General features: G+C 40.2%; 1 protein-coding gene across 4 annotated transcripts in view; it reads right to left on the bottom strand.

Annotated features, from left to right (window-relative positions):
- Window positions 1-14,965, bottom strand: part of tnr (tenascin R (restrictin, janusin)) — a 214,896-nt gene that overhangs the window by 15,136 nt on the left and 184,795 nt on the right. For all 4 annotated transcript variants that reach the window (XM_085438251.1, XM_085438249.1, XM_085438252.1 and 1 more), the window contains 2 exons: window positions 6,957-7,087; window positions 591-723 (listed from right to left, as the gene is read on the bottom strand). In XM_085438251.1, coding sequence (XP_085294377.1) covers window positions 591-723; window positions 6,957-7,087 — 264 coding nt within the window. The remainder of the gene's footprint in view (window positions 1-590; window positions 724-6,956; window positions 7,088-14,965) is intronic.

Genomic DNA, 14,965 nt, shown 5'->3' with positions numbered 1-14,965 from the left:
CATTGGCTAACAACCTAGCATAGGCCTCAATTTTTTATTCAGTACAACCCAAAATGAGTACAACTTACTCATCAGGTGTTTACAGACGTTTAGTCAGAAAGCTGTTTTCTATAGCTCTGGGTGTATTTCTGTCACCACAGGTGTCGCCACCTGGTGGCCAATAAAAAGAACAGGCATTTCTAAGATGGCTTAACTTTTCAGACCATGGCGCGATGTCTATCCTTTTTGATTGCCAGTGATATGTTTGTATGCCACAGATGTTGTGATTTATTCCTGCTGCTTTATGATGCTTCCTGACGCATCAGACATGCTGTCACACAATAAAAATTAAAGCACATTATTCATACAGCCACCCTGCAGGTGCAGCCTAACAGTAATTTTCTCTCACTAAGCGATGGGGTAAGGATGGAAATTGTGCTTGACTTTGGGGAACCATTACTGTGCACGTCTGTTAGAGTAACTGTAATGCAAAATGCAGCGAAAAGTCTCAGGGGCCATGAAAAAAAACACATTAGTATCGCTTTCCCAGCTTCAATTAAAGAATACAAATGCATTACGTGTGCGTGTGATTGAATGAGTGCATTCTGTACCTGTAGTAAAGGTGGTAGAGACTACAGCGCTGGTGTCTAGTCCCCTCGCAGCCTGGAGCTTGACGGTGTACTCTGTAGTCTCGGCCAGTCCCTCCAGTCGAATCCATGTGTCCTCTGCATCGAGAATCAGCTCCTAGTGCACACACAGGACCAAATTCACTCGCGTAACGCATACTGTGTGAGGGAGGCGATGTCCGATAAAGAAACTACATTCTGTAAAAGTAATAATTTAATGTGCATTCAGTACAAACCTCAGGGTAAAAATAAAACTGTGAAATTAAATTCTGAGACCTTCAGATATTCGTTTTTAACACATGACAGCTGGACTTCAGGCCCAGTGGCCCATGGGGCGATCGTGGCTCAAAGAGTTGGCAGTTCGTCTTGTAACCGGAAGGTTGCTGAACCCGAACTCGAACCCCGGCTCGGACAGTCTCGGTCGGTCTTGGGCAAGACACTTCACCTGCCGCCTACTGGTGATGGCCAGAGGGGCCGATGGCGCGATATGGCAGCCTCGCTTCTGTCAGTCTGCCCCAGGGCAGCTGTAGCTACAACCGTAGCTGCCTCCACCAGTGTATGAATGTGAGAGTGAATGAATCGTGGAATTGTAAAGCGCTTTGAGGGCCCCGAAAAGCGCTATATCAATGCAATCCATTGTATATTCTCATGCTAACAGAAACAAATGAGGAGTATAGCAAAGAAATTAAAACTGCACATTAGGTGAAACTTAAATATTGTACGAGTTACGGTAACACTTCCTTTGTTTTCACAGGTGAAAGTGCAAGAGAACATGCAACAATTTAAAGAGCAGAGGAAGTGAGAAACAAGAGATGTTAAGGGCGGGGTGGGTGGGGGAAATGAAAGACTTTTATCAGACAGCTGCGCTGAGAAGCTGCAAAGCAATCAGGAAACAAGAATTTCTATTTTAAGGCGTGACACCACAGTGCAGTCGCTTCCTTTGTCTTTGTCTCGAGGAGCCAAGACGTTTGACCGATTTGTGAGCGTACTTTCTGTGACACCAGTTTCTTACATGTGGCATGAATCCAATGGCATTTGGTTTGACCGATGAATACAAACTTGTGCGTCTACGTGTGTGTGTGTGTGTGTGTGTGTTACAGTCTGGCCTGAGTACACATTAAATATAAACAAGAAAAAATGAAATATTCAGCCGGTTTGGCCGGGGAAAAAAAATCATACATTCTGAAGCAATGTGTCCATGTGAATTATGCAGGGAAGCAGCTGGTAAACGGTGTCTCTCAGTCTCAGAGGATCTGTCATTGTCCCGCTGGGTTTTCAGGGTCAAGATAAGATTTTTATTGCAAGTGAGCAGCCCCGTCTTATCAAGGCTAATATATACCTACGTGCGCTTGCTATCGATTGTGTACGTGTAGCCGAATGGTTGGATGTTGTCCTTGTGTAAGATCTTTATCATTCCAGGCATGACCATTACTGATGCATGTATTTACAAACTGTTCTGTTCATCAGATAAGAAATTAATCTCAAAGCTACTTTGTGTAAATTATAAGAGCCCATTATCTCGCTAAGAGGAGAAGCTGATTGAACAGCTTTAAGGCTCACCACTATGTGGTTAGATTACTGCTAAGGTAAGACCGAAGCGAGAACGAGCCACACCCTAAAGCAGAGACTGAAAGAGAAAAATCTTAAAAGCACTTCAGTCTGTTGCTGTTGCTTTTATGGGTTGAATGACTCATGTGTTGTTCAATACCCTAAATTCATGATGCTATGAACAATCGTTGTTTACGCAGCTCATAGCAGTGAACAAAGAATGAATAAATAAATCATCACATCTGAATAAATGATAAAAGACAGGGTTCACACAGGTGCTGAAATACTTGAGAATGCTTGAATTTTAATGTGGTGTTTTCAAGGCTTTATAAGAGCTTGGATTTTGAATAAAGCAACTGAAACTGAAACAAAGCAACTGAAACTTCGCTGCCATATCTGCCTAAATAGATTGCTTTTTAGATAAAGTAAATAAGCCCGAGGGAGGATAATTGCTTTTGCCTTTTACAACAAACACAGACAACGCTCGAGGCTCACTTGCCACCTTAATCTTTTCGTGCGTGGCGTCAAATGTGATCTGCCGGTGTTTTTGGATGCGCGTCCTGTGATGCAACGTGAGCAGGAGATGACAACATGTCAGGATGTTGCTGTTTAACTTAGTGAGGGCTTAAAAATAACAACCGCAAATCGTGGTCGAAAAGAGGAGCAAATACTCAAAAGTCTGCAAAAAGAGCACGCAGCCTTTCACAGTAAGAGAGTTTGCGTTGTAAAAGATGAACCGCAAGTTTTTATTTATTTCTTTTTATTATTCAGTTTGCTAAATTATACATTTCTCGAATCTGTACCCCATCTGGCAATGTTAACACACAGACTCCTGAGGATGAAATGGACTGTGATGTTTAGCAGCAGAGAGTCAGTCTCCAGTGAAATTCCTAAAGCTTTTATTTTTTTTAGCTGTAAACTCTTCACACTTCACTCACTCAGCTCTGGACTAATCTGATCTTTCTCACATTGCTAACTCGGTCAAGTCTCTGAACTCTTTCCAGTCATTAACATCTGGAAAAACACCCAGGACATTGTTGCCTGATGTCTGAAGAAACAGATGTACATATATAGCTTTTGTGTGTGTATATTGATCTATATTGATTTTTCCTCATATCACGTGGCATTACACCAGCAGTTGTACTATAAAACCCCAGAGAGGTATACCTGAAATCATGCATCTCCACATTCCTCCACACAACCGCTCCCAAAGTATGGAAATGCAATTTTTCAGCTTATTTACATAAATATGCACATATATCATTTATACCAGCTGTGTGGGGCTGGAAAAGCTTAATTTTGCACATTGAAATGTGTCTGAAATCATCTTCAAAAGATTATAGAAACCCTCAGTTTGCCTATAAAATGAAAACAATTTCTAAATCTGTTAGCTTATTTTTTTCTATTACACAATTAAAATGCTACAAGGCATACTTTGTAAAAAAATAAATAAATGTCAAAGTGACTTAAATAGCTAAATAGCTTTCTTTTCCTCTCTGTCTCTGAAAGAGTGTATTTGGAGTTATAATGAAGCGTAAGAACAACCAAGATACAAAATGAGTGAAGTCACAGCTGGAAATTTTAAGCAGCTTATGTGTCAGTTTTTAAAGATAGGAACATTTCTCCATCTCTCCTCTAGAACAGTAAGAGGAGTGTTTAGCTTGTTCAGGTAGCAGCTTTTTGGTTTAGTGCTGACCATTGCTCACTTTTTGCAAAAGCATCGTCTGCAGCAGGTCATGCCATCTGTCGCTAATTAACATAAATACTTCAGCACCTTGATGGCACTTTATTATCATCATCATCATCATCATCATCATTATTATTATTATTATTATTATTATTATTATTAATAAAGAAAATTAAACTATGGCCACTATGGATTTTTGAGATCACTGCTGAAATGCCCTCTTTCCACTTGACTACCTTCCAAGCGCTTAGAGTGTGTGGCATATATATATGTGTAATCAACATTTAGGTAAGTAAATCTTAATTGCATATTTTTTTTAAATCCAGTAAGAAGTTCACTTTCTTTTTATCCACCAGGATGAGCTGACCATATGAAGCAAGATAGGCCAATGCTTTTTCTGTTGTTTACTCCAAATAGTTTACCTGCTATCTGAACGTCCCAGCAAAAATTGAGACTCATGCAGACAGCCAAAGTTTTTGTAATCTGTCCAAATGTCTAATTTCTGTGAGCTTACATGAACCATAGCGTCAGACTTGCGTTCTGAGCAGACAGGAGTGTCACCAGCTTCAGCTTTAACCCACCTCCCTTAAGGTTTAATGTGTTGAGTGTTCAGCGATGATCTTCTGCGGTTTCCCCCATTTCCAATTCCCAGTTTGAACTTTAGGGTCACCTCGGCTATGTTTACATGCCTTAAATCAGGGATATCAAATATAAGGCTTGGGGGCCAGAAGAAGCCACTGGACGGCTCTGGAAAATGTGAAGGAGTCATTTACTTTTAACTGTATTTTCATAAGTTTTACAGCTTTTCCTACTGATAACGATTCCTGTTATTAATAGAAAAGTAATTAAGTAATAGACAAACAATTACATGAGACAAAGTTCCTGTTTTTCCACTATGTCTTCAAATGTATATTTGTATGTATTTTTTACAGTGTGTTCACAGAAAAAAATAAGATTTTCTCTGAATTAACAAAACCTTTTTATTTTAATTATGGGACAGTCTGACACACCTTTTTCCTGTAATTTACACATTTATTATATAGTTTCACTGGTTCGGCCCACAGTGTAAAATGACATCCCAGCCTTAAATGCTTCCAATTCTGCCATGTGATTGGCTTATTATATGCATTATAAAGTGGCCGAACTTGTGTAGCTAATAAAGTGGCTGCTGGGTGTACCCAGAGAGAGCAAAAGTAAATAATATAACAGTATATATTTAACGTGTACTACTATATTATTTACTTACATTCGATTTAAATTCAGAAAATTCATGGAGTTATTAATGCACATGAAAGCAAAGTGTTAAAACTAGTACATGAAATGTTGATTCTGTGTTTGAAAACAAACCATTACTGTGGGGAAAAGGACAGAAACACAGAGAACAGGGTCAGCAGAGAGATTCTTGATCTAAGAAAGAGCTTTGCTTGTGTAAAATCTCATAAAAGAGCTCATCTCAAGAGTCAGACTGCATTCTTTGTGCATGAGTGACACCCGATGGACAACCGCACAGCAGTGCCACACTTGCAAGGTCAATTTGCGTGTGTGTGTGTGTGTCTGTGTTTGTCTGAGAGAGCAAGGCCTGTGGTAGGTCATCATTACAGTACATCAGTATGGATCTTTGTGCTTGTTTTGACCACATGGCTCTCGCTAATGTGCTTTATTACCGTTACTGAGCCACATCAAAACATTTAATCAAAATAAACAACGTCTCTACCGAGGCACATTATAATCATATCTCTATTTGACAGGCAATTTCACTGTGTGAGCGTGTCTGTCCCTGAATGCGTGACCGCTCCCCAACAAGGGGCTTTACCTGATTGAAAGATAAAATTAGAACTTTAAAGGGATTATCATGAAGTTGTGATTCTGCATTAATATTCTGTCCTGATCACTGCTTAACTCGGTGTATTAATTTCACTAAATTCGCACTTTCCAAAAAGAGGTTTCAACACATCTGACATGAATTATCATCTTTCCGATGCATTTGCTGTTGATTATACCTGAGCAATTAACATCCAATCATCCTCCATGGCATGTATATAACTCTTGAGGAGGATCATTCGGTTCTGTTGTTTGTTTATTTATTCATTTTTAATAACCTTACAAAAGAAACAGGGTTCATTGTTGGGGCAATGATGGCATGAGCTTTGGTCACAAATGCAATTTAACTGGCTGATATTTCAATAGGAGCAGTGAATATAGTCACATCTTCGTCTATGACATCAGTAAATATTGTCAGAATTTGTTGTTGACAGTTTACAATCGATGACAGCGATGCTCGTGCATTTGTCATTATCGAGGACACGATACGAGACTGTGTCTGCAAGAACTGCCCGCTGACGAATACAACGAGAGGGAGATATTACCAGGCTGGATGCTTGACCCCTACGGGGAGGGGGTCCGATGGCTGTGCTGTGATCTGTTTGATGAGAGTCTCTGCTGGCTGCTCTTCTCTGTCTGTGTGCTATCTGTTTCACTGTGGGCGTGTAGCTGCAGGCTACAGAGGACATCTATCAAAATGTATGTGTATGCGTGCATATGATTTTAAGTGTACACCAAGTTAAAGTGTATGTTCCAATTAATGAGGTGTAGCTTGCAACGCATGCACACCTACATGAAATGAACACCAGACTCACACCTATGTCTTGGAAAACTGCGGCTGTGTATTCCGTGGTTGGATGAGATCTCAGATTTGATTGAATCCAAGCGATGCCACTATTTACTCCACTAATTCTTTAAATTTCAAATAGCTCTTTGCTGTTAAGCCAGTGTTCAAAAATCTCTGTTATACAAGTTACATAAACATTTTATTGTAATATTTCATTTCATTTCGAAACAAAAAGGAGGAACCACAGGAAAAAAAGGTTCATGGTTCGACGTGGGGTTTACTTTGGATCAGTAAGTGGACCAGCCCTTTCCATCCGATATCTGATGGAACCGAGACTGTGACAAGATCGGATAGACTCGCCTTTTAGACACTGCTCGTCGTTTCATTTAAATAGGTTGCAAATATCAGAATACAGGTTAATTATGCTATACAAAAAATAGGAACCAGCACTACCAGTGGAGCTCAGGTTTAGGGGGTCGAGTTGAGGCGAGCGGGTTATGCCACTTACTTTACGGCTGCCGTCGGGTGTCTTGTAGGTGAGCATGTAGTTGTCTATTTCTGCAATGGGCGGCTGCCATGAAATGAGAGCACTGCGGTGATTCACTTCACTGGCTGTCAGGTTCACGGGTGCATCCATGGCTATCAGAAACAGAGAAAACACATTACTTTGACACTCGTGAAGAAGGTTTGCAAGACATTTAGGCAACGGTGAAAAGACTTCTACTGGTGCTGATACTGCACATAATAATGCTGTTCTTAACCCTATAATGCCCTTTGTATCATATTTTTGCTGTTTCCGAGACCTCTATCTCAGCAACATGATCAATACTTGCCATAATTTCAAAATGTTACGGACAAAACTCTTTTTTTTTTTTTTAAATATAAAATTAACATTGTTGTTAACAAAAAGTTGCCAAAAACGCCCAATGTATTAAATGCGATACAAAAAATATATAATAAATACATAATACAAATATATTATACACAACATGATATAGCAGAAAAAATGTGGATTTTGTTATAAGGGTTAATAAACATCTCAGTTCCAAAAAAATCATAATTTTCTGGCTATTTTTTGACGGGTTGAGTCTTACAGAGTAAATACCCACTGAGATCATGATTTATTACTCAAGACTGTTATTAAAATGTTCACTACCTTTATATTTTATTGGTCCAGTAGTGATATGGTACACTGGTGTCGAGTGCATTGTCCAAGTACCACCCCTGCAGTTTGAGGAGCTTGAGCAAAGCTAGGAGATGCAGATGGGTACAAAAGATGACATCTCTGAAGCTCATCTCTTTGTTTGGATAAAACTACAGCCTCCGCTGCCTGCTCAGGTTTTCTCTTTATGGACAGAACAAGCAGTAGACGAAGAAAAGTGGCAGTGATCCAGCCTTCTAATAAAACCTCAGAAGCTCAGATGAAAGAGTCTCGAGTGTTAAGATATAAATTGCATTCATGCCAGTACTGCTGAAGGCCATCTTGAAAGGGTTTAATTATTTAGATTTTTCTGCCACTTAACCACAAGTGCAGCGCTGCTGATCTCCATGAAGAAGGATGAGGCTGCCATTACCACATATCTCTTAGTGTTAACAAAATGAAGAGATCATGCACAGTAATTTGTTTTAGTCCATACGTCAGTATTTCATATGTTATTTCGAAAAAAAAAATGTTACTCAGACAGGAGTCAACGGCTCATTTTGAGCTGCAGAGTAATATGCCAAATATTTACTGTGCTGCACTGATGTATGAAGGGATGTGTCATCCGCTTAATTTGTGTGACTCATTTAGTCTTTTTTTTTTTTCAAAAGAATGAAAGTCTATGATACAGCTTTTTAGTACTTACACTACGAGACCATAAAAGTTTTCTGTATATATACTCTAAGCATTTAAAAGATGCCAGTTTTATTATAAAGGCCCCTATTGTGCTCTTCAGTCAGATTCTGTTGCTTTTGTAATTGTGAATTTGTATATCTATGGTGCGAGATGACATCATTGATTTATTTATCTTGGACAAAAAGGCTCATAGTGAACACACCATCCCCGACATCCAGCTTTTCAAATGTTCTTTTCACATTCATTACATATAACACACAAAATCTCTCTGTCTGTCCATCTGTGAACTCTGACACAGTCAGGAGACGAGCAGGCAAACTTGAGCCACAGCTACACCTTTTCCACATCACATATTATCATTGTAAATGACCATTAGCTTGCTTCAAAGCAACTTTTACAGATGGAAGCAGTGAGTCTGATAAATGCACAACTTAATGGCAAAATGTTCTAGGTGTGCTCTTTCTTTAGTGGTTGTTAAATTCTGTTGTATGTTTTATATCTGCCTACGGAGAATCGATGTGAATCACAGAATGACACAGTCCTGAGCTGCCTACAGACTGCAAACAATAGCAGAACTCTAATTTCCTTTTTACCTTTCATAGCATCTGTGATATTGAATCCTTGGTACGACGACCAACGTGTGTGTTATTCATTTGTTTTATGTAAATGTTGCAAAGATCTAAAAAATACTGCAACATAGTGTTTGATGTAATTTCTAAACTGATCACCTGCCAATGGGCTAAAATGAGCCATTTTTTATGGCTTATGCACCTACAGCATCATATAAAAATCCTTATAAGGTCTCATTTATGGCCACAAAACCTGAATTATACGTTGTATATTTCCGAAAGCACCTAACAATGGACTAAAACCACAGACTAAACAATACTGTAGCATCGACATGTCCAAGTGAGTCCAGTGTGTCCACCTTAATGCTTTATGACCAGTGATGATTTTGGCATCTTACAACTAAATTTATAGCCATAAGCTAATAGAATAAACAAAAAAATTCAAAGCACACCTCACCATCTCTACCTTCTAAGAAATTAACAACAGAAAAGAAAAGAGGAGGTACTTGTACACTTTAAATGTACTCCAGGAGGTGTGTACTCTAAAATCTCCACATCAGCACTCCTGATTCCCTTTAGGGCCGGCTAAAAAGAGCAGCAAGATATTTTTCCATGTTTAGTCGCTGCATATCACAGCCTCAAAAAGCATTCAAACCCTTGATCAGCAAGCCCACCCAAGTTTTACCGCACATTACATTACATCATCCAAGAATATTCTGGGTCCCTGCACGGTTTTAAACAAGGCCTGATTACAGTGCCTTTGTTGCTACCTTAACCACATCACAAGAAGACTCACCTCAGTTTCCAAACCTTACATCACCCTTTTTAAGCCAATATCTGATCTTCTGACATGTCGCGGAAGCACCGACATGCTCCAGCCTTATTTTAGTGCATAATATAAAATAGATGACCCTCTATTTGGAAAATCGGTTTCTTGGAGTTACATCATGACTCTGGGGCACATCGTCAGACACTCACGCAACAGCGCTCAGTGTTAGGGAGGACTGAAACAAATGAAGTGCTGAGCTTTGTGCGCTCAGCAGTCCAATGTCACCTCTGTGAATAAGAAATAAAGATATCCTCTACATGGCCGTCTCTTCTTCCGATTCCCTCTGTCTGATTTCCTTGCTTTTGATAGCCGCCCCCCCCCCCCCCCCCCCTTTTTTTTTCCCTTCTATTCGTCCTCTGTAGGGAAATTAACATGAGTTTTTAGGACTCCAAGGATTAGAAGAGCTGGGGAGTTAACTCTGAGCTCAACATCAAGCCCCAAAACTGAACTCAGACTTCATAAAACTTTGCAAATACAAAGAAAATCCTCAGCACCAGCTTCCCCGCACACTTGTCAGTTAAATCCTTTTGTGTGTACACATGTGGAAAGATCAATGACAGCTCGGTAATTAACTGCGTGTACCTGAGCTGATAACCTCCTGAGAGATGCAGGGTGCCTTCTCTCACAGAAGGTGATAGGCAGACTCACGCTGACGGGGGGATGTTTTAGGGTGAGAGGAGTGAGTCGTCCGCTTTAAGACAGAAGAGGCACTTTGCAGAAGTCCAGGGTGACGTGGCAACCTCCTCTCATTGCATTAAGTTTATTGATCTCATCTGCATCTTATGTCTGCTTTTCCTCCTTGTCCCTTTGTCTGTTTTCTCCCACGTCCACATCAACCCGGGGCCTTCCACTTTCCTTATCTCCATTAGCGCTTATGTTTCACTCTTCTTCTCGTTTTCCCATCCTTTGCCCACCTCCTCTTGTCCTCCTTATCTGACAGGCCGTCACTCTCTTGCAGCGTGCTGCAGAAACAATGGAGTTTATCTATTCTTCTTTTCATTCCCCCATTCTGATGAACACTGCGGCTGGATTATAGCTGCGTAGGGGACAGGTGAGAGTGGAGCTTCTGATTCATAGAAATATAACAACCATCATTTAGCTCGTCTTTATTCTCCCCTTTCTCTTCCGTCTCCAGCTAAATCTGTCCCCTTGTCTCTCTCTCTTTCAGGCTCTCCCTCCAATTAAACCTTTGCATGGAGTGCGGCCGAGCAGGTGTTTCACAGTTCCTGGCAGCTCTGGCGCTCTATCTTTGGATGACGAGGTTTGAACAATGGGATTGGGATGAATAGGTTTGGCTACATCTAATGACTCATTAACACACGTTGTAAACAATTCCAGAGGAGGAAAAAAAATAAGCACACACAGAGCGGCAGATGGGAAGGGCAGCATGGGCACCAGCAATTTGTTGCAATGAGACAAGAGGGAGGAAGTGACTCTTCTTTTTTTGAGTGGATATCACATCCCTGTGCCAGTTTACGAGTGAGTGATGGTGTCTGGATGATGTATAGGCCATCCATTTGTGTTTATGAAGTCAAATGTAAGCAAATGCTACTTGGATAAAACTCACAGATGGAGCGATGATGGCCAAGACAACACTGTGTTATTATCTTTTAAAGTCCAACTGTCTACTCCGGTATACATACGTGCCCGGTCAGTCACTTTTTTCTCCGTTTCCTTTTGGAGAACAAAAACATTTGGAAATAAAATAAATGTGTATGTCATATCTTTTGTTTTCACAATTGCTCACACCGCGGTTTTGCCTTCGTATGCAAATCAGTCACACTGAGCTAGACAGCAACCTGCTGCACAACACAAGGACTAAACACCTTGAATAACTAATTTTAGCTTTTCTGCTCAAGTCTTTTTCTTATCTAACTATTAAACAAGAACACACGTGTGGCTTCTTTAAGGATATAAACTGAAACAAACATCTTATGGCAAAAGGTGCTCCATTAAAGTCAGTTTGTAGGATGTATTGCCAATTAGCTGGTCAGTTGGTGGAACTTGAGAAGTAAACAAACTTGCAAAATTCACTAGATGTGAGTATTTTGTGTCCTACGGTGGAGCAAAGACACTCGGAAAGTCTGCAGGCTGCTGTCAATCAAACACATCCATTCCCTATAACCAGCTGAGATGAAAAGCAGCATTTCTGTCTGTTAACAAATCATTTATGATGCACGGACAATATTTAAACGACAAAAAAAGGATGTCTTGACGGCTTTAGTGCATATTATTTGATATTATACTAAAAACACAATATACGATATATACGATGTTCTATTTTCCCATAAAACATTTAACAGTGCAGGCTTTTGAGGAAGCAAGACGATAAAACTGTCCAAAATGCATCATTTGCCTGAAGAATAAAGATTACGGTTGTGTAATAGCAGCACTCGGTGAAGAACTACAGTATAAACCAGAGCTGCCTGCAGCAAGGATTGCTGCTGCTTGAGAAACGTGCCAAGCTCTTCTCAGCTAGCGGGTTCAGACACATCTGAGAGAAAAGTCCCGGTGCTGCAACCTACAGGCTTATGCGGCCACCTTCAGCAAAATCCCTTATTTTCTAGCCTTTTAGCTTAAATATCTGCCTGTGGGGAGCCAAAACTGCCTCTTCTGACAACAAAAAACTTTCATCTGTGGTTAACAGGCTTGGGGAATCCAAAAAGTACTGTGCCACCACCCGAAAATAAATAAATAAATGATTAAATAAATATTAACTGTGGATGAGCCTCATCTCTTTTTCCACACTTCTGTCTGTGCTGTGCTCAGCAGGCATAGAAGAAAAGTGAAAACCTGACATCTAGAACTTTTACTGACCTTTTGGACATGTATATGTGTTTGTATCAGGTAGACAGGAACTGCAGCTTCTATTTGAACCTTTATGGATTCATTCTTAGTTTAAAAGAACTTGTTAACTTATTTAATTCCACGCTAATCAATATATCTATGAGTGCAACGTGAGAGTACCTTTACAAATTTAACAGTATGATCTTTCTGTGTAAAACATTTTAGTCAGCAGTATTTGTGCTCTAGACAAAACCTACTCACAGGCTTACTGCATAAAAAATACACAGAGCAGTAATTCTCAACCCTGTGATCAAGTAGACAGACACAAGAACAAAGTATTCAAAACAAAAGAAAAAAGCAGAAAAAAAAGATAGCGGGAGTAGGCAGGGTGGCACAGCAATAGATCCAAAGCCGGAGTAGCTGACCAAAACAATCAAAGGTCTCATGTTTTCTCCCAGCTCATTCGCAACTTGACATTTTCGGCTGGAGTGCAACAGCGTGAGAATGCAAGCTGTGAGAGAGGAACAGAACCACGCTTTAAGGTTTCAATTAGGAAGTTTAATTAACAACACTGGAAGAGCTCTTTGAAGCTGAGGTTGACTGAGGCTCCCCCTGCTGAGACATGTCATCATCAGTCCTGGAAGGCAGAAGACTTAATTGTTGTGCGTTTGAGAGCTCACAGGGCCACACAGCACACAGCTGTGTGAATAGAGCCTACTGTATACAGTACGTGTGCACTGTGAGGCCGACACTGTCAAAAACTCAAATTGATTTTAGTCCCTTTGTGAATTCGGGCAAAACTCAAGAGAAAAAGCAGTGGATATATAAGTGGACAGAACAGAAGTACAGTAGAAAAGAGAAGGAAGAAACTTATTTTCTCATCTACAAATTTAACAGAATTCAGCTTTGATAATTTCTGTGGCTTTATGCTCTTTTAATGTAGGGCAGAATAGATCAAATACATTTCTGAATGAATACACCGAGTCCTCTGCAAATGCCTTTTCCTCTTTTCTGTCTTCCCCACCTGAGAATATTTCCTCCAGATTGGCACAGCGAGAATACATTTAGTCTGTTCCACTCAGAGAAGGACACCAACAAAAGGGAAGCACCCGACCGTTTTCTTAATCCAATAAGACAGGACATTCAAAACAAAACAAAATCCTTGTCCTCTTCGCTCACTCCGTGGCGTTGCCTGGATCACAGCAATTTCCCAGCTTCTATTATATGAGGGATTCTAACCGGGGCAGGAGCGCGCGTTTCCATCCTTCTTGTTTTGTTTTCTCGAGAAGCAGAGGTACGTGATGCACAAGCAGAGCTACTGTTTCAAAATTAGAAGCACCTTAAACTGCCAAGAACATTTGTTTATGTATGAGTTACTATATGCATATGCCGCATTGACATGGATGCAGGCACACCTAATTTTCCTGAGCCCACATACATGTTTTGAAGTGTCTGGAGCCTTGCTCTCATACATTGTCAGAGCTTGTTTCCATTTCCAGTAGTTCGTATCTGCTGCAGTGCAGGACAGGCATCTCTGGTGCTCAGATCCCATAGGGAATGTGAACTCCTCTGCTGACTATTTTTTTTATTTTTTTTCCCCTGGAAGAAAAATCTAAGTTTACAGAGCTGCAACTCAGCTAAACTAGAACAATTCCTTCACCCCTAACTTTCCTTTCAGTGGAGCAGGCGACAAACGTGAATTTACTGTGGGGGACAGGTGGAGGTGGAGCAGGGATGAGTTTAATCCTCATCACATAACGACTGTTTCACCACATCTACCGTCAGGCAGAATACAGACTCTCTGCAGCAGGTTTGAAAAAGAATCAAAGCTATTTAAATCAGTATCAGAATACATTATTAATCCCTGAGGAAATTATGTAATAAAGGTGTACATACACCTGACTGGCACTGTGAAACAATCCATCACAATATTAAGTATGCCTGAAATTCTTGCTGTTAGTCTTTTTGTTCCAAACTTTGATGCATGCATGCAAAAAACTTGTCATGAAAGATGGTAAAGGTAGCCCTTTACAAGAGTGGTACAAAGTGGGTAATACCATTGTAACAAATAGGTAGCTTCATGGTGACATCAGCATAAGTAAGTCAATAACTTTGGTTATTTGTCAGGATTTAGTGCGCAGAATATGAATAAGGCAAGAAAAACACACTGCAGTAAATACTGAATTATTTAAACATTACAGCTACTTATTGTTAAATCATATTTCTTAAGTTGGAGCAGATTTGTGTTTGCAATAAATGGGGGTGGGTGGGTGGGATATCAAAGCAGCAGATGGTGCAGATAAAGTTTAATGTTATAATCCTGATACAAAGGAGCAGATTTTAGGGTAAACATATCATGAGGGCTGTAAAAAGACAGAATTCCCTCTTTTCAATATTGTTTTTGTGTTGCTGGTTCACCCATCAGAGCTTCTGCAGCTAGTGTGACTTTGATATGCAGGTGAGTTTGCCAGCCAGCATTGCCTTCATCCAACAGC

Source organism: Copadichromis virginalis, linkage group LG18 (assembly GCF_057382275.1).
Source record: "Copadichromis virginalis isolate Kocher_CV1m ecotype Utaka linkage group LG18, C_Virginalis_male_GT1.1, whole genome shotgun sequence".
Classification (NCBI taxonomy): domain Eukaryota; kingdom Metazoa; phylum Chordata; class Actinopteri; order Cichliformes; family Cichlidae; genus Copadichromis; species Copadichromis virginalis.
Note: the sequence above shows the minus strand (reverse complement) of the source record. Positions and strands in the feature narration are given on the sequence as shown.